General features: G+C 41.8%; 1 protein-coding gene across 3 annotated transcripts in view; it reads left to right on the forward strand.

Moving 5' to 3' along the window:
- Positions 1 to 25,843, forward strand: part of LOC140735695 (sodium/myo-inositol cotransporter 2-like) — a 138,662-nt gene that overhangs the window by 87,443 nt on the left and 25,376 nt on the right. The window contains exons 8-10 of one of the 3 annotated variants that reach the window (XM_073061069.1): positions 2,300 to 2,380; positions 8,623 to 8,828; positions 16,492 to 16,627. The exons of 1 other annotated variant lie outside the window; for it this stretch is intronic. In XM_073061069.1, the coding sequence (XP_072917170.1) occupies positions 2,300 to 2,380; positions 8,623 to 8,828; positions 16,492 to 16,627 (423 nt within the window). The remainder of the gene's footprint in view (positions 1 to 2,299; positions 2,381 to 8,622; positions 8,829 to 16,491; positions 16,628 to 25,843) is intronic. One more of the 3 variants, XM_073061070.1, reaches the window with a different exon arrangement.

Genomic DNA, 25,843 nt, shown 5'->3' on the forward strand with positions numbered 1-25,843 from the left:
TACCCTGGCACCTTTCAAATGATTCTCTGGGACTTCAGTCAGGCTTGCTTAAGGAAATCTCTGCTCAATTATCATAAACATATCACCTGCAGCACCAGGGTTCCCAGCGCACTTGACCAGTTACACTATGATCAAGAATGCCTATCCCACCAGTCCATCCCTACAGTGCATTTTGATCATTCTCCTATTTGCAAACAGGCAGAGGCTAAAGAGCAAGGCACAGAGGTAAGAACAACAAAGAGGCAGAGAAGTGGCTACACAATTACTTCAAGCTTATGGACTGAGACATGACTCATCAGAGGATCTGAATGAATACACTATGGTTATCATGGACTTTTATAAAGGGCACCACAGTACTGTGGAGGTTAGCACAATGTGATTACATTTGGAGTTCAGAGTTCTATTCTGGCATCCTCTGTATATCCTCCTTGTGGAATACATGGATTTTCCCCAGGTGCTTTGGTTTCCTCCCACTATCCAAAGACCTACAGGTTTGGTTAATTTTTTTTGGAGATTGTCCCACGATTAGATTAGGTTTAAATTGGAGTAGATAGATAGATAGATAGATAGATAGATACTTTATTCATCCCCATGGGGAAATTCAACTTTTTTTTCCAATGTCCCATACACTTGTTGTAGCAAAACTAATTACATACAATACTTAACTCAGTAAAAAATATGATATGCATCTAAATCACTATCTCAAAAAGCATTAATAATAGCTTTTAACAAGTTCTTAAGTCCTGGCGGTAGAATTGTAAAGCCTAATGGCATTGGGGAGTATTGACCTCTTCATCCTGTCTGAGGAGCATTGCATCGATAGTAACCTGTCGCTGAAACTGCTTCTCTGTCTCTGGATGGTGCTATGTAGAGGATGTTCAGAGTTATCCATAATTGACCATAGCCTACTCAGCGCCCTTCGCTCAGCTACCGATGTTAAACTCTCCAGTACTTTGCCCACGACAGAGCCCGCCTTCCTTACCAGCTTATTAAGACGTGAGGCGTCCCTCTTCTTAATGCTTCCTCCCCAACACGCCACCACAAAGAAGAGGGCGCTCTCCGCAACTGACCTATAGAACATCTTCAGCATCTCACTACAGACATTGAATGACGCCAACCTTCTTAGGAAGTACAGTCGACTCTGTGCCTTCCTGCACAAGGCATCTGTGTTGGCAGTCCAGTCTAGCTTCTCGTCTAACTGTACTCCCAGATACTTGTAGGTCTTAACCTGCTCCACACATTCTCCATTAATGATCACTGGCTCCATATGAGGCCTAGATCTCCTAAAGTCCACCACCATCTCCTTGGTCTTGGTGATATTGAGACGCAGGTAGTTTGAGTTGCACCATATCACAAAGTCCTGTATCAGTTTCCTATACTCCTCCTCCTGTCCATTCCTGACACACCCCACTATGGCCATGTCATCAGCGAACTTCTGCACATGGCAGGACTCCGAGTTATATTGGAAGTCTGATGTGTACAGGGTGAACAGGACCGGAGAGAGTACGGTTCCCTGCGGCGCCCCTGTGCTGCTGACCACCGTGTCAGACCTACAGTCTCCCAACTGCACATACTGAGGTCTATCTGTCAAGTAGTCCACTATCCAATCCACCATGTGAGAGTCTACTCCCATCTCCGTTAGTTTGTGCCTTAAGATCTTGGGCTGGATGGTGTTAAAGGCACTAGAGAAGTCAAGGAATGTAATCCTCACAGCACAACTGACCCCCTCTAGGTGAGAGAGTGATTTGTGCAGCAAATACGTGATAGCATCCTCCACTCCCACCTTCTCCTTATACGCAAACCGAAGAGTAATCAAGAGTTCCTGGGGCAGCATGCCTTAAAGGGCTAGTAGGGCCTGTTCCATGCATTATCTAAATTTAAAAAACTTTAGAAATAAAACTAAAATAGATACTTGTAGATGAGTGTGTTTGTAAAATCATTCAGAGTCTTCCCCAGAAAGAAACCCCAGATGAACAAAGAGATCAGCAATCTGCTGAGTGCTAAACTGGTGGCCTCAGGTACAATCATCTCAGAATACCATCTGAGAAGAGCCACAGGTCCCAGAACAGAAGAGAAGATACTGAACCCAGAATAACTTGTCTTAAAGTAAATAACTGAGACCTGGTTTAAGGATATTTGATATTTAACAGAATGTGTTCTGAATCATTGGTAAGGTAGAAGGAGGAAGTAGAGAGAAAATATAAAATGGTATTGTATATCACTCAGACTGAAATGGTGCTTTGTAATGTAGACTTCTGATTTATATCTTGAAGGTTTATCTGAGCTTCTCCTTTTATAGGTGGGCTGGCTGCAGTAATATATACAGACACACTGCAAACAGTAATCATGCTGTTAGGAGCTATGATTCTTATGGTATTTGGTAAGTGTATCTAAATAATTGATATATTTCCAACATTATAAAATTAGGAGAAATGTTCCAGAAAAGAGCATTAGTGTTCTGTAGGAGAACTCCCATGGTCTACAAGAGCTTTATCAAAGCTTGTGTATGTTCACATGGAAGACAGGCTGGGTTTGGTTTAAAGTCTCACCTGAAGGATTTTATTTAATTTCAGAACCAATAATAAAAGCTATGGCACCTTAAGGCTTTTGTAAAATATCTCAGAAGATGTCTTAAAAATCGTCTCCAAAGTTTTTCGCAACTTGAAGACCTTTAAATTTTGTCTTTGAAGGTCATCTCAGAATTTGTACAGTTGTACCTAATAATGGAAGCAGCAAGTGGCATTAGTGTGACCGTAAGGTATTGCGATGACCTCATTCAACTTATACTTGTGTTTCTCCAGATGAATGCCATCTGTTTGAAATAAAAGTTCCAGTCGCCATAGTTAATGCACCATCATAAAATCAAATCAGTTCTAAATATTTAGTAAATAGGAAAAGAACAAAATTTTCCACATTCTGTCCAGTCCTTAAACATAACAGGAGGGTCAGCAGATGAAAATGGGCAATCCCAGTGCTCTGTGATTACCTTAGGAACCCTTAGATTCCTGTCCACCTCAGTGTCCCTCTGTATCATCTGTTTCTTTACTTTCCTGTTTTATGAACTGCTTCACACAACTTCCTTGATCAGTGCTGTCTGACAAGTTCAACGACTTCATTGGAAATAAAAATGGGAGTGATGGAAGGAATTCACTATTCCCCAACTTCAACTAATGTGGAAAGTTAAAACTTATTCTATTCAGAGGTGGGGTGAGAGTTTAGTTGTATTCTCTTTTAATGCCTGTCCTACTATCCTGTCCTAACATTTTCTTTTTACTTTTACCTTTTTGATTGAATTAATCTCTTATTCCATCCACAACCTCCCAACTCCAACAGTTTTTGCTTGCACCATTTGCTCTTATCTGCATAGGAAATGCATTTTCTGACTTATTTCTGATTTTTTTCTGGCCCTGCTCTAGATTTATTTTATATTTATCTCAAACTTGGGAATTAGCACCCTATTCAGAGTTAGGTATGGTATTGCAGATCAAATGTCTATTAATCAAGCTGGCCATCATGGTACTTTGCTACATTTAAGCCTTTGTCCTTTTGTGATTCTCTGTCATAATATCTACACCTTTTCTCCCCCTGAATATTGCCCAAGAGAAAAAATATTCAGTATCTGCATTTACATTTTGGGTATTTCCTTCATAGAAGTGTTCATAGCTGAAGGAATGGCTTTCACTCATCATTCTCAAGTTGCTTTTGGGTAATTGACTTGTAGTTGTGTTATCAATATCTTTGATGGCAACAAGATCACTCTGCCTTCAACATTACCTCTCGATCCAGCCAATTCACTAATTCAGTGAACACATGGAGGCAGTTCCTAAATTATTCACAATGATTGATCAAAGTAGGCAGGAGTTCACTTTTGGATTCAGGAAATCCAAATTTGGCAGGAATTATATTCATAAAACTGCTTGATCAGGGCTTCCACAACAGGCAAATTGGGTGCTCCAAATTCCCACAGCTATTTGAGTTAGTTTTAATAATAATAATAATAATAATAATAATACTTTATTGATCCTGAGTGGGGAATTCTTTTGTCACAGCAACAACATTTAAAAACACACTTAGCACTTGACTAATAATAAATACAGAATAATAATAGTGTGAAAATAGTAATAATATAATAATAGTGTACCAATGTGCAATAATGTATGAAATAAGAATGCAGAGACTATTGTACTATGATGTGTTTCCTGTCACACAGAGATGAACTGTTGTATATGCTTATTGCATTTGGTAGGAAGGATTTTCTGAAACAATCCCTGTAACAGTAGAACTGAATGAGTCTGCTTATTCAGTAGGTCATGGAGAGGATATATCACATTGTCTATAATGGATAACAGTTTGTTTAATGACCTCCTCTCCACCACTAACTCAAGAGTCCAGATTGTAGCCAAGGATGGATCCAGCCTTTCTGATGAGTTATTTAGTCTCTTAGCATCACCAGTACGGTTGCTGCTCCCCCAACATAAAACTGCAAAGAAGACTACAACAGACTGGTAAAAGATCTCCAGAATCCTGCTGCACACATTGAAGGATCTCAGTTTCCTTAGAAAGTAGAGCCTGCTCATCCCCTTCTTGTAAACAGCTTTAGTGTTGGTGTTCCTGTTGGCGAGGTGAACACCCAAGTATTTGTAGTCCTCCAGCACTGCAACTTCTTTTCCCAGAATGTATACAGGATTTGTCACAGTCCTCTTCCTCCTAAAACAAATCACTATCTTCCTGGTTTTAGCAACATTCAGGAGCAGGTGATTGCTCCTGCACCACTCAACAAACTTGTCCACCAGTCCCATGTACTGCAACTCCTGCCCATCTCTGATACACACAATCACCACAGAGTCATCAGAGAACCTCTACAAGTGGCAACACTCAGAGTACAGGAAAGTACAACTTCTAGCATCTGATAAAATTCAAAGGCTCAAACTTCTGCAGGATTCAGGAGTTCCACTATCTGTTGGCATCCAATGGTTCCTCATTCTGAGAGAATTCAGGAATTCCTGAATTTGCGGGGCATAGATAGTAGAAAATGTCTGTCCGTACCTGAGACGAGTAAACTGGGAGGGCATAAGTTGAAGATGAGGAGTAAGAAGTTTAGAGGTGACCTGAAGAAGATTTCTTTCCACTCAGAGTAGATTAAATCTACAACGCAATGTATGAAGAGATGGTGGAGGCAGAGAGACTCACAATGTTTAATGTGTCTAAATGAGTGCTTCAATTGCCAAAGCAGAGAAGGCTATGGACCAGGTGCTGATAAATAGACTTAGATGGGTACCCAGTGATTAGCATGGATATGGTGTGTCGCAGGGTCATTTTAGACCATAAGACATGAGAGCAGAATTTGGCCCATCCAGTCTGCTCTGCCATTCAATCATGGCCGATCCTTTCCCCCCACCCCTCAGTCCCACTCCCTGGCCTTCTCCTTTTATGCCATGTCCAATCAAGAACCTATCAACTCTGTCTTAAATACACCCAACAACCTGGCCTCCACAGCCACAAATTCCACAAATTCACCATCCTCTGGCTAAAGAAATATCTCCACATCTCTGTTTTAAATGGACACCTCTCTAGACTTGGGCTGTGACTGCTTGTTCTGGACTTCCTCACCATGGGAAAGATCCTGTCCACATCCACTCTGTCTAGGCCTTTCAAAGTTTGAAAGATTTCAATGAGATCTTCCTTCATCCTTCTAAATTCCAGTAAGTACAAACCCAGAGCTATCAAACGTTCCTCATATGGTAACCCTTTCATTCTTGGAATCATCCTTGTGAACCGTCTCTGTTCCTCTCCAAAGCCATCACATCTTTTCTTAAATGAGGAGCCCAAAACTGTTCACAATACTCAAGGTGAGGCCTCAACAGTGTCCTCTTGAAATGAATGCCAACATTGCATTTGCCTTCCTCACCACCGACTCTGCCTGAAGTTAACCTTCAGCGTGTTTTGCACAAGTATTCTCAGTCCCTTTGCATCTCAGATTGTTCTATTTTCTCCCCATTTAGAAAATAGTCTGCATATTTATTTCTACTACCAAAGTGCACGACCATGCATTTTCCAACATTGTATTTCATTTGCCACTTTCTTGCCCATTCTCCTAATCTATTTAAGTCCTTCTGCAGCCTACCTGTTTCCTCAGCACTACCTGCCCTGCCACCAATTTCTGTATCATCTGCAAACTAATAATGCCATCTATTTCATCATCTAAATCATTGACATACACCATAAAAAGAAGCAGTCCCAACAATGACCCCTACGGAACACCACTGGTTACTAGCAGCCAACCATAAAAGGACTCTTTTATTCCCACTCACTGCCTCCTACCAATCAGCCAATTCTCTAAGCATGTTAGTAACTTTCCATAATGCCATGGGCTCTTAACTTGATAAGCAGCCATGTGTGGCACCTTGTTAAAGGTTTCCTGTGGGTCCAAATATACAACATCCACTGCATCCACTTTATCTATCCTACTTGTAATCTCCTCAAAGAATTCCAACAGGTTCGTCAGGCAGGAATTTCCCTTAAGGAAATCATGCTGACTTTATCCTATCTTGTCCTGTGTCACCAAGTACTCAGTAACCTCATCTTTAACAACTGACTCCAATATCTTCCTAACCACTGAGGTCAGGCTAACTGGTCAATAATTTCCTTTCTGCCACCTTTCTCCTTTCTTAAAAAGTGAAGTGACGTTTCCAATTTTCCAGTCTTCTGGAAATTCATGTTTCAAACCTACCACCCAGCTGCTCTTCATTCACTCTGCAAGATATGAGGATTTTCTGTGCTATGACTCCAAATTTCCTAAATGACCCTTCTTCCAAATTTAGAAATGTATTGCTATTCCTTCATTTCACTGGAACAAAGTCCTGAAACTTAATGAAAGTATTTATGATTCTCTTAACCTTTAGAATAGGGAATTAAGTCCTGCCAGAATAGAGAGATACAAAACCCTAACAAAAAAGGATGCTCCAGCTTCATATCAAATTCAGAAAATGATGGGTCAAGAATATGGTATTCTCAAAAACTGGCAGAAATGGTAACTCAGATTTCTGTCCAAAGTGGGAGTGCCTGGAGCTTGCCAAAATCGGAATACACTCAATCATGTTAGAATAGGGAATCAGAAGGTGTAAGCCCTAAAACATAGTACCAGCTATACAGAGAAATCCTGGATGACTTTTAACAAAGAGAGTTCCTGAATCAAATCAGAAGTGAAATATAAAAATACTGACAGTGCTCCTGAATGCAAAACCACAGGAGGAACTCAGCAGACCAGTCAGCATCTATGGAGGGAAATGAGCAGTCGATGTTTCGAATCAAGACCCTTTATCCGGACTGGAAAGAAAGAGTTGGCAGGTGACAGGTAGTTCCAGGTGAGTGGGGGTGTTCGGCCACTGTACCGGAGAAAGGGCTGGCAGGTGGTAGCTTTGGAACATGAATTTCTCCACATAGCCAATGAAAAGGCTGACATAACTGGAGCACCTGTGCATGCCCACGGCTACACCTTTGATATGAAGAAAGTTGGAGGAGCCAAAAGAGAAATTGTTGAAGGCAAACACAAATTCTGGAGGAGGGTGCTGGTGGAGGGGAACGATTGAGTCTGTGTTCCAGAAAGAAGCAGAGGGCCTTGAGGCCTTCCTGATGGGAGACAAAACATACAGGGACTGGATGTCTTTGGTAAAAATAAGGGGTTGGGACCAGGAAGCAGAAAGTTATTGATGTGGTGGGTGTTGGTGGGAAGGGACATGAAACACGACTGGGGGTGACAAGATAGAGTCAAGATATGAGGAGATAAGTTTGGTAATACAGGAACAGGCAGAAATAATGGGCCTACTGGAGCAGCTTGGTTTGTGAATCCTGGGTAAGATGTTGAAATAGGCAGTGCAGGGTTAGGGAACTGGTAGTTTAAAGGCTATCGAGGGGAGATTTCTGGAGGTGATGTTAGCGATAGTGTAGGACATAATGGCGGATGATCCTTACTGTGGTCCTGATTCAGGTGTAGGTGGGAGAAGGTGTCTGAGAGTTGCCATCTGGCCTCCACAAAATAGCAATCAGTCCATCAGATTAGGATGCACCACCCTTGTCTGCAGATTTGATGGTGAGGTTGGGGTTGGCATGGAGGGAGTGCAAGGCATTTAGGAACTCTATAAGATGGCATAATAGAAAACAAGGGAATATGAGGCATATTCAGATGGAATCCTGAAGTTTCCAATTTTGACTGGATTCAGGAATTCCCTATTGTACAGTATATGAATTTGGAATAATCCTGTTCTGGCAATAGTCAGGAGTTCCCTAGACTGTTAGGATTTATGATTTCTCTTGCCACTTTCCTTTTTTTTTTAGATTTCCAGCATTTGCCTTTTTATTTGTTCACTTTTCTGTTAAAGCTAAGAAATATGATCTGTGCAGGTGTTCAATTTGACATTCCCCAGTACCAACAACAAATTTGTCATCATTTCCAAAATTGTGCAGGTTGTTACCGGTTAACTTTACCATTTTGTTTCATAAACTCTTTTTAGGTATAAAAAAAGGATAGTTTAGACAGGTATTTATTTACTGGTTTATTTAGATAACACAAATCATGGTGTGTAGGGCTGTACTGTTCTATATTCTATATTCTTCATTTGATAGCTTTTATCGAAGTTGATGGTTATTCAGGCCTCAAGAAGAAATACTTCATTGCCATTCCTAAAAACCAAGACCCTAACTCAACATGTGGCCTACCAAGGAATGATGCCTTTCACATCTTCCAAGATCCTGCTACCTCCAATTTTCCATGGACAGGTGTAATATTTGGAATAACTGTACTTTCAGTGTGGTATTGGTGTACAGATCAGGTAACGCTACATATCGACTAGCAACTATAAAGATCAATTTCTGACATTTTTTTTGATTAAATTTCATTGAGGTTTGTAACTACATGACCAATCAAAAGCATATTCTCTTCTACTATTGATACACCTTATTTATATAAATTCTGATAACTTGTGCATAGAGGGACAATGATAATCCCATGCAGCATAATATTTGGAAGTTTACCAGAGCTTATATAGTCAGGTCAACCCTATCCATTAGTTTAAATTATATTTCAATGGAAAAGGACCAATTACATCATAAAGGAACCCCACAACCCCGCTCATCTCATACCCTCCCACTCCCTTCGGGGAGCAGGCTACGTAGCACCCATGCAAGGACCACCAGGTTCAAAAATGTTTACTTTCCCCAAGCAGTAAGTCTGATCAACAGTTCCACACACTAACTATGTCCACTTTATGGACATAGAATCAATCTATACATCTCATGTATTTGTATTTATTATATATTATATTAACATTGTTGTTGTGTTCTTTATGCTTTTGTGTTTTTTGTGGTGCATTGGATTCAAAGTAACAATTATTTTGTTCTCCTTCCTCTTGAGTACAGGAAATGGCATTAAACAGTCTTGAATCTTGAATTTTGACCTGTTGGAATGTAACTTCATAGTATAAAACAAACACCAGAAATTGGATCTATTAGTGCTTGTCTTTCATGCACAAATGAACACAAAATTGATTTCATGTAGGGTAGCTCAGCAACAAAAACTGAAGCTTTCAGGTGCAAAAAACTGAAGCTTTCAGGTTCATGGTATTGTTCAGGAGTTGCAATGCAGCTAACACTGTATCATGCTACTGAGATGTTATGCGGTCATTTACAAGAACACTGCATACATTGGGAGACCTGGCTAGGAACCTTAAGGACTCACTACTGACTTCCAAAGCTCAGAGTGCTTTGGAGCAAACAGGGAATGTTTCATTTAGTGTTTACCAGCTTATAGGCATGCTTGAGAGGTGACACAAGTGGCAGGGCTTTACCAAAAACCTTTTCAACTAAGACATGGAAGATCCGACAGCCCACTGACACAGTGAAGCTGTACAACAGGTAGTGCTGCTGTCTCACAGCTCCAGCGGCCTGTGTGTGGAGAATACCCACTTTCCCCAGTTGCTCCAAAGATGTGCTGGGAAGTTTATTTACCCCTAGTGCAAATAAATAGGCAGAAAATTACAGAAGAATTGGTGAACATGTGAGGGAAATGTGTTACAGGAAAGTAGGTATAGGATAGAACATAGAACAGTACAGCACAGGAACAGGCCATTCAGCCCACAGTGTTGTGCCAAACCAACTAAAAAGAAAATCAAACACTAATCCTTCCTGCCTACACCATGCCTATATCCCTCAAACTTCCTTACATCTATGTGTCTATTCAAACATCTCTTAAAAGCCTCCAATGTATTTGCCTCTGCACTACAACAGGCAGCACATTCCAGGCATCAACCACTTTCTGATTAAAAACTTGCCCCTCACATACCCCTTTGAACCTACACCATCTCGCCTTCAATGCATGCTCCTTGGTATTAGACGTTTCTACCCTGGGAAACAGATACTCTCTGTCCACTCTATCTACACCTCTCATAATCTTGTAAACCTCTATCAGATCTCCTTTCAGCCCATAACACTTCAGAGAAAACAATCCAAGTTTATCCAGCCTCGCATGATAACACATGCCCTCTAAACCAGGCAGCATCCTGGTAAGCCTCTTCTGCACCCTCTCCAAAGCCTCAACACCCTTCCTTTCATGGGGTAACCAGAACTGGATGCAATACTCCAGATGTGGCCTAACCTGAGTTTTATAAAGTTGCAAACTACCTCCTGACTTTTAAACTCATACCTTGAGTAATAAAAGCAAGCATTCCGTAAGCCTTCTTAACCACCTATCAATAGGATTACTCCAAGGACTTGCATGGACCCATTGAGCCAAATGGCCTGCCTCTGTCATAATAAAACTATAAACTGTCACTTACCTCTCCAAAGAAAGGTGTTACCTGTCTTATTTCTGCATGGTGTGTTGCAGATCACTTACTCCAGGAAAGGAAATCAAATGATACAAACCCTGAAAATTACAGTATCTCTCAGTAAACCCCAGCACTATTCCTGTTTCACTACTTGTCCAACACCACATCAGAGTGTCTGCAATATGCCAGCTGATTCCACTGTCAGTCCATGAACCAGGAAAAGCAGTTTGGGATGGTCAGCTGTGAGACTCAGGTGAGCCTAGTATGGGAGGGGACATGCTGGCCTCCTGAAGGCACATCGCATGTCCCATGCAACAGAGTTAGTACATAGTCAGCAGTGCCTTCACCCAAGAGAGTCTGTATGATGTGTTCATTGTTAGATGAACGGGTGAGCACAAAGTAGAGGGCAACTGAGTCTAACATTCTATGAGGATGCAGAGTCATACACTTCCATCTTCACTGTCACTGACCTGACAACACCTGCCCATCTCACTGTGCTCCTCTTCAGGCTGGTCTGGATATTAAGGACCTGTGGACAACCTTTCTGTGAGCCATGTACCAGACTTCCTGTGCCAGTGGCCAGACAGCAGGTTATTGCCACCAGTCTCTGTGGTCTGTCAGACGCAGTGATGTATACTTGTTCGTCATCATCTTGCTCCCTACCTCTCCCTCCAGTACCTTCTATTCCACCTTCTCCTCCTCTTTGAGCTACCAACCAGTAGAGACAAAGCAGAAAATAACAATTAAAGACCCATGATAGCAGTACTGGTTATGATGGGACTATCCACTGCTGACCCAATTAATGCAGGGATTCGCCAGCAGGTTGCTTGTTGCTCTGGATTCCAGCATTTGTAGTCCCTTCTGTCTACAATATATCATTCTTTGACTCTACCTAGTGAAGGTGTGTGTGTGGGGGATGGTGGTATTGTGCATAGTTTACAGCTCACATTGGCAGGAAGGATTGTTACGTTTCTTTCAGCATTGTAGCACTGTGGGGATTCGCACACAGGATGGAGTAACTATCCTCCTACTAAGGTCTGCCATTGAATATACATCCTAGTGGTATACTTGACATTGCCCCCATCCTTCAGGACAACGGGCCTCCCACCTGGTTCCTCTATCATTTTCCAGACTTCACTGTCCTGAGTAGTAGCTAGTGTTTCTTCCCTTTCCACTGCAGGCTTTTTTGGGAACTGAGCAGATCCTACTTTACACTTGAAATCAATATCATATTGATGTTAATGTTTTTCAGATAGTTTCACAATTTCATGATCTGATGGGGAGTTAACAATACAAATAGCACTTCATACACTTAAGTTGAAACTCGATTTCTTGACGATATATTGTTTCTTAGCAATTCAATTGCATAAGCTGTTTTTCAGCATTATGCAGATAAAAACTGAATTTTCTCCTGAGTGAAGGCAACATCAGCTTCCAACTCATTTTGCATTGCTTTGTAAATTTGACCAGCTACCTCCAGTCATGTGACCTGACCACTGGATTTCTATATGATTTCCCTGTAGCCAACCATTTAATTCCAATCCCCATTCCCATTCTGACATGGCCTCCTCTATTGTCTTGATGACGCCACACTCTGGTTGGAGGAGTAAAACCTCATATTCTGTCTGGGTAGTCTCCAACCTGAAGGCATGAACATTGTTTTCTCTAACTCCTGCTAATTTCTCCCTCCTCCCTCCTTCTCTGTTCTTCCATTCTCATCTCTTTTCTCCTCGTCTGCCTATTATCTCCCTCTGGTGCCCTTCCTCTTTCCCTTTCTCCCATGGTCTACTCTCCTCTATTATCAAATTGCTTCTTCTTCATCCACCTGTCCCCCTCCAGCTTCTCACTTCATTCTCCCTCCCCCCCCCACAGACCCTACTATCCCCTCACCTATCACTTACTAGCTTGTACCCCTTTTCCTCCACCCACTTCCTTATTCTGGCTTTTCCCCCTTCCTTTCTGGCCCTGATAAAGGGACTCAGCCCAAAATGTTGATCCTTTATTCCTTTCCACAGATGCTGCCTGACCTACTGTCTTCCTCCAGCATCTTGTGTGTGCTGCTCTGGATTTTCAGCATCTGTAGAATTTCTCCCATTTAATCTATTTAGACTGCTTTTGGATCATTTAGACCAGGTCATTTCTGGAGCCAACATCACAAGGCACTTCAGGACAACTTGGACTTGCCAGTGTAGCATCAGATTGTGATGTACAACAAGGAACCCTTAGGTTCAATGTCATGCAGTTTTCCTTGATTTCTAATAACTTACTTTCTTCCTTGAGCAACGGTAGAAGTCACAAGCATTCCTTGATGCCAGTGGACACCGTTCTCCTGTCCCAAGCATCTCCCTTTTCCCACCATCCCACCCAGGTGGCCGGTAGGAAAATCTGCAGGGTAGTTATGGCATGCAAGATAATGAATTATTGGGGAATAAAAGAAGAAATGGAAATGATGGGATTTCTTTGAGAACTGGCAAAGACTGGATGGATCCAGTATCCTCCTGGATCTGAAGAGAAAGTGGGGAAATCATTCAGTGTTGCATGTTTATACCCACCATCATTCAAATGTCACTCATCTCCCAACACTCTGCCAGCCCTCACCATTGTCACTCAATCTAAACGTTTAGATTACACCATCTAAACTTTGGCTTCTTATTGTCCCTTCCCCACTCCCACCAAACCATCCAAACAGTTTATCCAGCTCACTTGTTTCACTATCAAGCATCGCCACTCATTCTTCACTTCCCGATCACTGGCACTAAGTAAACTGCTATTCACCCATTCAGAGCACTGCCCTGTCTTGGAATGACCAGATTTATAGGCTAAGGCAGTGGAAGAATTATGTACTGGAGATAAATCCAAAAGGTACAGTTCTTATCCCATACAACACACACAAAATGCTGGATTCCAGCATTTTTTGTGTGTTGCTTTGTATTTCCAACATCTGTAGATTTTCTTGTGTTTAGGTTCCCATCCCATATCTGGGCATGGAATTTTAATAGTAGCTAAAGCCAGTAAAAGTACCTTTAAAGTCCCAGCAGTCTCCCTCAATGCACCCCTCAAGTTCTCCAAAAAATACTGGAGTATCCTTGCCCAGCAGACCAATGACCTTCTTACCAGATTTGGTAGGCTGGCTGGTGGCGCAATGGCATCAGTGCCAGACTCCGGAGCCAAGGCTCCCAAGTTCGAATCAAAGTCGGGCCACCCTTGAGCAAGCTTTCCATCTGTGCTGGGTTGAGCGTTGAGCTAGCCATTCAGCCTTGTAAAAAAAAAAACGGTCAAGTCAGGAATGTTCATATCATGACCCAGTTAATCCGAAAGGAGACCAATCCTGACACCACGCGCCAGACAGGACTGGCTGACTGTCTGGTGCAACACGCTAAAAAAAATTTAAAAATTTAAAAAAAGCAGATTTGGTGGGTATCTGTTTCATCCATGTTGAACCCTTATCGTGATTGCTGGAGCCTTGCAGAAAGCAAATGGCACCATTAATTTCTGAAGCATCTCACATGCAAACGTGACAAGGTGAAGGCATTGCCAGGGAAATGGGCAATAAGCTGCATGTGTACTGTAGACCTCTCTCTTTAGGCCATTGTGCTATTCAGCACTTACCAAGCCAAGACCACTCTACACACAGGGAATGTTTCCTTTGGAGACTGGGGCTGAGAGAAAGCACATGAGCTCCCTTTTACAACAAAACAATGAAAACAGTGGGATGCTGAAAATATTCCCAGCTCCATGAAGCTGTTGTAACTGTTAAATTGTGACAAGTGTGGCCTTCCCATCCTTTGTCTTGCCCTGTTCTGTGTGCCTTCAGCTCATCCTACCAGAGGCAATTTTATTCATGCCTAGGATCAACTAGTAAGCAAAAGCTGATATTCACCTGCCATGTCTCCAGAATTCTAAAGAACAAATATTAATTAACAATTAAGCTTAGACTAGGATAAAAGGTTGGCACAGCATTGTGGGCTGAAGGGCCTGTACTGAAGTGTACTGTTCTATGTTCTACATTCTGACCATATATAGAATTATAACCAGGAAAGAAATCAACAGGCCTGTATTCAGCAAATGATCCCTTTAAACATTAAAAGACATTTGGACAGATATATTGAAGATGAGGTTTGCAGCCATGAGGGCCAAACATGTGCAAATAGGCTTAGCATTGTTGAGCCCAATGTTCTGTTTCTCCATGTAATGCCTGTGTTCTAAGCCTTCACCAGTATCTCTTCTCAACTTTTCCTATGCTTGTTGAGCTTGTTGACTTCATCATCTTTGCCTTCAACTTTCACCCTGCCTTCAAATTCACCTGGTCCATTTAAAGACACCTCACTTCCCTCTCTTGATCTCTCTGTCTCTATCTCTGAAGACAGTTTATCTACTAATATCTTTTACAAATCCACTGATACTCACAACTATTTGAACTAAACCTCATCCTACCTTGTCACTTGTAAAAATGCTATTTCCATCTCTCAGTTCCTCCGTCTTTGCCGCATCTGCTCTCAGGATGAGGCTTTTCATTCCAGAACTAATGAGATGTCTTCTTCCCTTCAAAGAAAGGGACTTTCCTTCCTGCACCATCAACGTTGTCCTCACCTGCATCTCTCTCATTTCATGCACATCTGTTCTCACCCCATCCTTCTGCCACCCCATCAGAGATAAGGTTCCACTTGTCTTCACCTATCACCCCAGTAGACTTCATGTCCAATGGGATCAAACCACCAAGCGTGAGCGTGGGTGTGTCTGTGTGTGTGTGGGGTGGGGGGGGGGTGGAATCCCAACTTTCTGCTTTCCAAAGGGATCGCTCCCTATGTGACTCCCTTGTCCATTCATCCCTCCCCAGTGATTTCCCTATCTCCCTCCTGGTACTTATCCTTGTAAGTGGAATCTGTCCCTACACCTCCTCCCTCACTACCATTCAGGACTCTAAACAGTCCTTCCTGGTGAGGTGACACTTCACCCGTGAGCCTGTTAGGGTCATCTACAGTATCCAGTGCTCCTGGTGTGGCCCCCTGTACATCGGTGAGACCCAACATAGATTGGGAGACCACTTCACCGAGCACCTATGCTCCATATGCCAGAAAAAGCAGGAACTCTTCACCCACTTCAATTCTACTTCCCATTCTCATTCTGGCATGGCCTCCTCTACTCCTGCAATGAGGTCACACTCGGGTTGAAGGAGCAACACCTTATATTCCATCTGTGTAGCCTCCAACCTGATGGCATGAACATTGATTTTTTGAACTTCTGGTTGCCTCCCCCTTCACCATTCCCATTTCCCCTCTCTCACCTCATCTCCTTACCTGCCTATCACCTCCCTCTGATGCCTTTCTTCCATGGTCTTCTGCCCTCTTCTGTCAAGTTCTCCTTCTCTAGCCCTGTATCTCTTTCACCGATCAACCTCCCAGGTCTTCACTCTTTCCCCTCCCAGTTTCACCCTTCTTGTGTTTCACCCTCCCCCCCACCTTTTAAATCTACTCCTCATCTTTTTTTCTCCCGTCCCACTGAAGGGTCTCAACCCAAAACGTCAACTGTACTCTTTTCCATAGATGCTGCCTGGTCCGCTGAGTTCCTCCAGCATTTTGTGTGTGTTGCTTGGAATTCTAGTATCTGCAGATTTTCTCTTGTTTGTTTATTGAATCTAACATAAGTATCTTCTGCCTAATATTGATTTCAGGTCATTGTGCAGAGAACACTTGCTTCTAAATCCATTCTCCATGCCAAAGGTGGCAGCTTGTTTGCAGCCTACTTGAAAATCTTGCCAATTTTCATAATGGTGTTTCCAGGCATGATCAGTCGAGTGCTTTATCCCAGTAAGCTCCTTTTACATAACAATTAACTTGTGAATTATTTATCTATTATATGATCAAAAAATGTTTCATAACCTTTTACATAACAACTGATTGTGAATTGCTTATCTTTTATAAATATGATCTGGAAAATCTGTTTCATGATTTTGTAACAGAATTTTATCATTTGCTTTTATTAATCCTGAAATTTGTACAAAGACTAAATGAGCTATAGCTATCACTGTGGGCAGCTTACCAGCCACACTCATCACTTGTTGCTACATCTGTATGCAGAAGGATGAATCTGCTGGCTATCTGGGCCTTGGACAACCTGGCTCCATCAATGAGAAGACCCAATCACAAGAGAAAGCCTGGGACACCATCTGTCAGAGATTTCCAGTTCAGCAGTCCCTTCAAACATACCTAATATTCAGAAAGATCCAAAAGCTATTAGGCAATCAAACTAACAATACTAACATTATAAGTACTTCTCTATAAATGACTTGGATGAGGAAATGGAAGAGTAAGTTTGCAGATAGCGGAAAGGTTGGTGGAGTTGTGGATAGCAGACAGGATTGTCACAGGTTGCAGTGGAACATTGGGAGAGTGCTTCAGCGGGCTGAGAAGCAGCAGATAGAATTCAAACTGGAGAAGTGTGACGTGATTCACTTTGGAAGGTCAAATTTGAAGACAGGATACAGGGTTAATGGCAGGATTCTTTGCAGTGTGGAAGAACAGAGAGATCTTGGGGTCCATGTTAATAGACAAGTTAATAGAGTTGTTAAGAAGTCATATGGTGTGCTGGCCTTCATTAGTTGGGAGATTGAGTTCAAGAACCATGATCATTTTTTTAAACTCTATAAAACCCTGGTTGGACCACACCTGGAATATTGTGTCCAGTTCTGGTTGTCTCGTTTTAGGAAAGATATGGTAGCTTTAGAAAGGGTACAGAGAAGATTTACCAGGATGCTACCTGTACTAGTGAGCATGTCTTATGAGGACAGGATTCACTCACACCACCAGGTTCAACAACAATTAATACCATTCAACCATCAGGCTCTTGAACCAAAGGGGATAACTTCACTTGTCCCATCTTTGAAATGTTCCCACAACCTAAGGACTCACTTTCAAGGACTCTTCATCTCATGTTCTAGATATTTATTACTTATTTATATATTATTATTATTTCTTGGTGCAGTCTGTCATTGATTTCATTATGGTTATGATTCTGTTATGGATTTATTAAGTTTGTCTGCAATAAAATGAACCTCAGGGTTGTATATGATGCCATATATGTACTTTGATAATAAACTTACTTTGAATTTTGAGCGAGCTAGGGCTTTTTGAGCAAAGGAGAATGAAGGTGACTTCATAGAGGTATACAAGATGATAAGAGGTATACAGCATATGGATAGCCAGATGCTTTTTCTCAAGGCAAAAATGGCTAACACAAGGAGCTGTTATTTTTAAGATGATTGGAGGAAAGTGTGGGAGGGATATCAAAGGAAGGAGCTTTACACACAATGGTGAGTGTTTAAAATGCCCTGCCATGGGTGGCCATAGAGGCAGGTACATTAGGGGCATTTAAGAAACTCTTAGACTGCCACATGGATAATAAAAAAATTATAGGAGGGAGAGTTAAATTTATGGAAACATAGAAAACTTACAGCACAATACAGGCCCTTCAGCCCACAAAGTTGTGCCGAACATGTCCCTACCTTAGAAATTACTAGGGTTACCCATAGCCCTCTGTCTTTCTAAGCTCCATGTACCTATCCAAAAGTTTTTTTAAAAGACCCTATCATATCCGCCTCCACACCATTGCCAGCAGCCCATTTCACGCACTCACCACCTCTGACATCTCCTCTGTACCTACTCCCAAGCACCTTAAACCCTCTTGTGGCAGCCATTTCAGAGACTATCCACATGATCAATGTCTCTCATCTTATACACCTCTATCAGGTCACCTCTCATCCTCTGTTGCTCCAAGAAGAAAAGGCCAAGCTGTTTTCATAGGCATGCTCCCCAATCCAGGCATCATCCTTGTAAATCTCCTCTGCACCCTTTCTATTGCTTCCACATCCCTCCTGTAGTGAGGCAGCCAGAACTGAGCACAGTACTCCAAGTGGGGTCTGACCAGGGTCCTATATAGCTGCAACATTACCTCTCGGCTCCTAAATTCAATTCCTCAATTGATGAAGGCCAATACACTGTATGCCTTCTTAACCACAGAGTCAACCTGCGCAGCTGCTTTGAGCGTCCTATGGACTCAGACCCCAAGATCCCTCTGATCCTCCACACTGCCAAGAGTCTTACCATTAATACTATATTCTGCCATTATATTTGACCTACTTAGAATATCTTAAATATGGTAAATATGTTAGAGTTCGGCACAATGTCATGGGCCAAAGGGCCTGTACTGTGCTGAAGTGTTCTGTCTTATGTAAAACATTTTCAAAGAATTAAATATTAAATTAAAATCATAATACTGAAATTGTATCTTATCCTAAACTTACCTTTGTTACTCACAACCGTAAGATCTCCATTCAAATAACAGTTCACTGACAGACAAAAATAAAGAAAATCTCAAAGCATTTTACAAGCATTATTATGTACAAGGGTAAACAGGTAAAGTGTATGGCTAATCAGAAACCAAAGGGACAATCAGTTTGTGGAGGACAGAGGTGAGGGACTAAATGAATACTTTTCATCTGTATTCAACAAAGTCTTCTGAATCCACCAATAGTCAGAGGGAATTGGAGGAGTGAATGTGTCAGGGAATCACAGATAGGCATAGGATTAATAAGGCTATAATAGTTGATGATTTTAATTTCTCTAATAATGACAAGGACTTCCCTGGTGCTAATGAATTAGATGGGGCAGAATTTATTTCAGACCATAAGATTTAGGAGCAGAATTAGGCCATTTGGCCAGTCATGTCTGCTCTGACATTTCATCATGGCTGATCCATTTTTCCTCGCAGCCCCAGTCTCATGCCTTCTCCCCGTATCCCTTCATGCCCTGACCAATCAAGAATCCATCAATCTCTGCCTTAAATATACATAAAGACTTGGCCTTTACAGCTGCCTGTGACAAAGAATTCCACAGAATCACCACTCTCTGGCTACAAAAAATTCTTCCTCATCTTCATTATGTGTGATCAGGAAAGTTTTCCCTAGCCATATGTGGAAGGCCCTATTAGAGAAGAGGCAACACTGACCTCTTCTTGGGGAAATAAGACAGGATAACTAATTGAAGTGTCAGTGGGAGCACTTTGGAACCAGTGACCATAATTCATTCTTTTAAGTTATGGAAAGAGGTAGGACTGATTCACAAATTAAAGTCCTAAATTTGGGGCAAAGCGAATTTTGATAGCATTAGTCCGGAACTGGCAAAAGTTGATTGGGAGAAGATGCTTGCGAGTAAAGTGATGCTTTGGTAGATCAGATGCTTTTAAAAGTGACGGGGAGAGTTCAGGGCCAACATTTCCTTGTTAAAGTTAAGGGTTAGGGGACCCTGGATGATGAGGAATACTGAGGCTCTGGTTAGTTAAAAGGAGGAGGTATAGGTCAGATACAGGCAGCTGGGACTGAGTGAAGCACTTGTGGAGGAGAAGACCATAAGACATTGAGGAGAATTAGGCCATTTGACCCACTGAGTCTGCTTTGCCATTCCATCATGGCAGATTTATTACCCCTCTTAGTCCCAATCTCCTGCCTTCTCCCTGTAACCTTTGATGCCCTGACTGATTAAGAATCTATCACAACCTCTGCTTTAAGTATACTCAATGACTTGATCTCCACAGCTATGGCAATTAATTCCACAGATTCACTGCCATCTGGCGAAAGATATCCCTTCTCATCTCCCTCCTAAATGGACATCCCTCAATTCTGAGGCCTTCCCCATAGACCTAGACTCACCCACAATAGGAAACATCCTCTCCACATCCACTATATCTAGGCCTTTGAATACTCGATAGGTTTCAATAAAACCTCTCATTCTACTAAGCGCTTGCGAGTACCTCATATGTTAACCCTTTTATTCCAAAAAACATTCTCATGAATCTCCTCTGAACCCTCTCCAATCTAATGCATTTTCTTCTTAGATAAGGAGCCCAAAACTGCTTACAATACTCGTGTGTCTGATCAGTGCCTTATAAAGTGTCAGCATGACATCCTTGCTCTTGTATTCTAGTCCCCTTGGAACGAGTGCTAACATTGTATTTGCCTTCCTTAGCACCGATTCAACCTGCAAGTTAACCTTTCAGTAATCCTGCATGAGGACTCCCAAGTTTTCTTGGTGCTCTGAATTTTGAATGTTCTCCCTGATTAGATGAATGTCCATGCCTTTATTTATTCTACCAAAGTGCATGAGCATAAACTTCCTCACACTATATTTCATCTGCCACTTCTTTGCCCATTCTCCCAATCTGCCTAAGTTTTTCTACAAACTCTTGGCTTCCTCTACACTATATGTCCCTCCACTTATCTTCATACTTTATTCGCAAACATGGCCACAAAGCTATCAATTCCATCATCCAATTCCACTGACATATAATGGGAAAAGAAGCAGTCCCTACACTGACCCCTGCAGAACATCACGTCATGGGCAGCCAACCAGAAAAGGCTCCCTTTATTCCCACTTTCAGTCTGCTGTCAGTCAACCAATCATCTATCCTTGCTAGTATCTTTCCTGTAATACCATGAACTCTTACCTTGTTTAGCAGCTTCATGTTTATAATTTAATTTCCTCTGCCTTCCCCTTTGAGTGGTTTGACATTTGCAATTTTCCAGTCTTCCAAAACCATTCCAGTATCTAGTGATTCTTGAAAGATCATCACTAGTGCATCTACAATTTCTTCAGCTGTTTCTTTCAGAACTCTGGGGTGCAGAGTCCATCTGGTCAGTGACATATCTACCTTCAGAGCTTTCAGGTTGCCAAGCAACTTTTCCTTTGCAATGGCAACTACACTAACTTCTGCCCATGACGCTTGTACTTCTGACATACTGCTCACATCTTCCACAGAATACTAAAGAGCTCAATAGCTATTTTAAGAATAGAAGAGTAACTATGGAGATGCTTAAGTCTCAGTGTTGTCATCTACATGTGGAGCTTTGGGAAATGGATGAGGTCTTAAATGAATACTTCTCATCTACATTTACCTAGGAGAAGGACATGAAAGCTGTTGAGTTCAGGAAAGGGAATAGTGATATCCTGGAGCACATCAACATTATGAATGAGGAGGTGTTGGTTGTCTTGAAACCTACAGTTCCTATAAAAAACTATTCAACCTTGGAAAACTTGGAAGTTTTCATGTGAAACCCCTTTCTTCTCCTGTGTCTCTGGAAATGGCTTGTTAGTCCTTGCTGGTAGTCTCCCAACGCTGTGCTGAAAGACCCACTGATCTCAGGCGTGTTCATCTAGGGAATACACTCTCCAGTCCCACCAAATCCATCAGACTGGGATATCTCTCCCATCCAAGCCTTGGTTTGTGTGAGTGCTTTGTGATTTGCTGCCCTGTTACAACTCGTTGCCAGGAAATTACAGACCGCACACTGCATATAATTATAAGAAGTATATTTATGAATATTAACTTAACTTGAGGGTTAGTAAAGAAAAGAAAGGGAAAAAAAGGCCCTATTATAATTAAACAGTCAAATGCGCACAGGTTGGAGTTCAACTCTTCCAAAAGTCACATTTCACTGATCTTCAGTCGACTCCCACACTGTGCTCCTTCTAATCACGGTCCCCACCGGATTGAATCCTATGATCGGTTCTCTCCAGCGTCTTCTCTCTTCCTTTCCTGCCGAACAAAGCCAAAGCTCACACTGGTGTCAGGCACACAAAAGAAAACACCGCTCCCCTGATTGGATGGCTCACATTCCGAAGCACCTGTTACCTCTAACCATAACACAAACACTAATTCTACATGAAATACCCTACAATATTAGCAGTGAAAACTTTACCAGGCCATTACACAAGTTTTATTGTTTTACAGCATTGAATCACAGTAGATTTAAGCATGGTGGTGGCTGCATCACTGTAGCAGGCCCCGGAAAGCTTGTGAAGGTAGAGGGTAAAATAAATGCAGCAAAATACAGGGAAATCCTGAAGGAAAACCTGATGCAGTCTGCAAGAGAACTGCGACATGGAAGAAGATTTGTTTTCCAGCAAGACAATGACCCCAAGCATAAAGCCAAATCTACACAGGAAGGGTTTAATAATAACAAAGTTAATGTCCTGGAGTGGACAAGACAGAGTCCAAACTGCAATCCAATTGCGAATTTGTGGCTGGACTTGAAAAGGGCTGTTCACTCACAATCTCCATGCAATCTGACAGAGCTTGAGCAGTTTTGTAATGAAAAATGGGGGAAAATTGCAGTGTCCAGATGTGCAAAGCTGATAGAGACCTATCCACACAGACTCAAGGCTGTAATTACTGCCAAAGGTGAGTCTACTAAATACTGACTTGATGGGGGTGAATGCTTATGCAATCAATTATTTTGTGTTTTATATTTGTAATTAATTTAGATCACTTTGTAGAGATCTGCTTTCACTTTGACACAAGAGAGTCTTTTTCTGTTGATCAATGTCAAAAAGAGCCAAATTAAATCCAGTGTGATTCAATGTTGTAAAACAATAAAACATGAAAACTTCCAAAGGGGGGCAATACTTTTTATAGGCACTGTATAAAGGTAGGTAAATCCCTAGTACCTCACCAGATATATTCTCGGATATAGTGGGAAGCAAAGGGAAAAATTACTAGCAGAATCACAGATACTGGAAGACAGGCAGTCACTAATAGGATCATAGAACAGTACAGGGCAGAAACAGGCTCTTCAGCCCATCTACTTTGTGCTGAACTATTAATCTGCCTAGTCCCATCTGCCTGCAACTGGACTATAACCTTCCTTACCCTTTCCAATCATGTACTTATCCAAATTTCTCCTGAAGTTTAATTGCAGTGGCAGCTCATTCACCACCCTCTGAGTGAAGGTTCCCCTTCGTGTTCCCCTTTCACCCTTCATATTTTGCCTTTATTTAAGAAAGGCTGTAAAGTCAAATCAAGGCATTCAGGCCAGTCAGTAGTGGGAATTCTTTGGGCTACTCCTCTGTTTCGTGGATGGTTGCAAAGAAAAAGAATTTCAGGATGTACATTGTATGCATTTCTCTGACATTAACTGTACCTTTGAAAGTTACTGGATTGGAGCGTAGAAGGTTGAGGGGGGACTTGATAGAGGTATTTAAAATTATGAGGGGGATAGATAGAGTTGACATGGAAAGTCTTTTTCCATTGAGAGTAGGGGAGATTCAAACAAGAGGACATGAGTTGAGACTTAGGGGGCAAAAGTTTAAGGGTAACACGAGGGGGAATTTCTTTACTCAGAGAGTGGTAGCTGTGTGGAATGAGCTTCCAGTAGAAGTGGTAGAGGCAGGTTCGGTGTTGTCATTTAAAGTAAAATTGGATAGGTATATGGACAGGAAAGGAATGGAGGGTTATGGGTTGAGTGCCGGCCAGTGGGACTAGGTGAGAGTAAGCGTTTGGCATGGACTAGAAGGGCCGAGATGGCTTGTTTCCGTGCTGTAATTATTATATGGTTATATGGGATTCTGAAATGTGGGATTTTAATGCATTTGAAAAGACAAGGACTGATTGGGGATAGGTAGTATGACTTTATCCATGGGGAATCATGTCTCACAGATTCGACTGAAATTTTGAAGAAGTGACCAAGGAGACTGATGAGAACAGGTCCTGCAAGGTAAGGCAGACAGAGTAAGATGGGCTTGGAGATGGGAAACAGAGAGAGGTCATAGATTGCTGGTTATCAGATAGAAGGCCTGTGACCAATGGTGTGGCACAGGAATCAGTGCTGACTCCCTTGTTGTTTGTCATATGTTATTGATTTAGATGAGAGTGTACATGGCATGAGAGTACATTTGCAGAACGGAGGTATGGTGGACAGTGAAGAAATCTATTGATGACGTTTGACTCAAACAAATTAAGTGATTTTGGTAAGTTAAACCATATGAGGACATGTATAGCGGCAGGGTACTGAAGAATGTTGTAGAGAAGGGTTCCCTGAAAGTGGCAGGGTGAAAAGGGCTTGTCACATAATTTTAGTTATTTATTTATTTACTGACTTATTTAGAGATACAGTATGAATTGGGCCTTTCCAGCCCTTACAGCCACACCAACAACCCCAATTCAACCCCACCCTAACCAACTTACAATGATCAATTAACCTACCTTGTACGTCTTTAGAGCATGGGAGGAAACCTGAGGACCCAGGACAAACAGTGTCTCCTTACAAAGGACACTGGTATTGAACTCTGAACTCCAATGCCCTGAGCTGTAATAGCATTGTGTTAACTGCTACACTTTCATGATGCCCTAGATGATTGCCTTCATCTGCCAGGGCACTGAGTACATGAGATAGACATTGTGTTATAGTTGTACAAGATTCACTGGAGTATTTTGTGTGGTCACATAGAGGGAGGATGTAATTATACATGAGGGTGCAGAAAAGATTCACAAAGATGTTATCAGCATTGTAGGGCCTGAGTTATAATGTGAGATTGCATAGGGTGGGAGGTGACCTTATAGAGTTTTATAAATTTATGAATGGCATTGATAGGAAAGATTGCCATAATCTTTTTCCAAGAGTAGGTGTCTTAAAACCTGAGGCCATGGGTTTAAGGAGAGTGGAGAAAAATTCTGAGTGGTAGGGTGGTGTGTATATGGAATGAACTGCCAGAGGAAATAGTAGACATAGGTACAACTACAATTAGAAAGGTTTAGGGACCAAACACTCTGAGGCAGAGAATTCCAGACCCCCAACCAGAAGTTGTTCTGGCCTATCTCATTTTTAAAATACTGCACCCTAGTATTGTATCTAGAGGCTTTCCCACTCATAACAACAACTCAACATCTACCCTTCAATCTCCCTAAGATCTTCAATAAAATCAACCTGCATTCTTCTAAACTCTAAAAAACGAACCAACTTCTATAGGACAGCCTTCGTCCCAGGAATCATCCTGTATGTGGATCCTGTTCATTCAGTGTGCAGCTTCTTTCTTTCTTTCTCAATCTTTTTTATTAAGTTTCAAAAAGATAAACATAACAATGATGACACAAAGAGATCGGGATTACATTAATAACAGTTAATGTGTACAGAAACAGACTCCGAGTAACGTGTAATCTAAGCCTCCCAATCTCTTAGTAACTAAACATGAGAAAGA

Source organism: Hemitrygon akajei, chromosome 11 (assembly GCF_048418815.1).
Source record: "Hemitrygon akajei chromosome 11, sHemAka1.3, whole genome shotgun sequence".
NCBI classification, from domain to species: Eukaryota; Metazoa; Chordata; class Chondrichthyes; order Myliobatiformes; family Dasyatidae; genus Hemitrygon; species Hemitrygon akajei.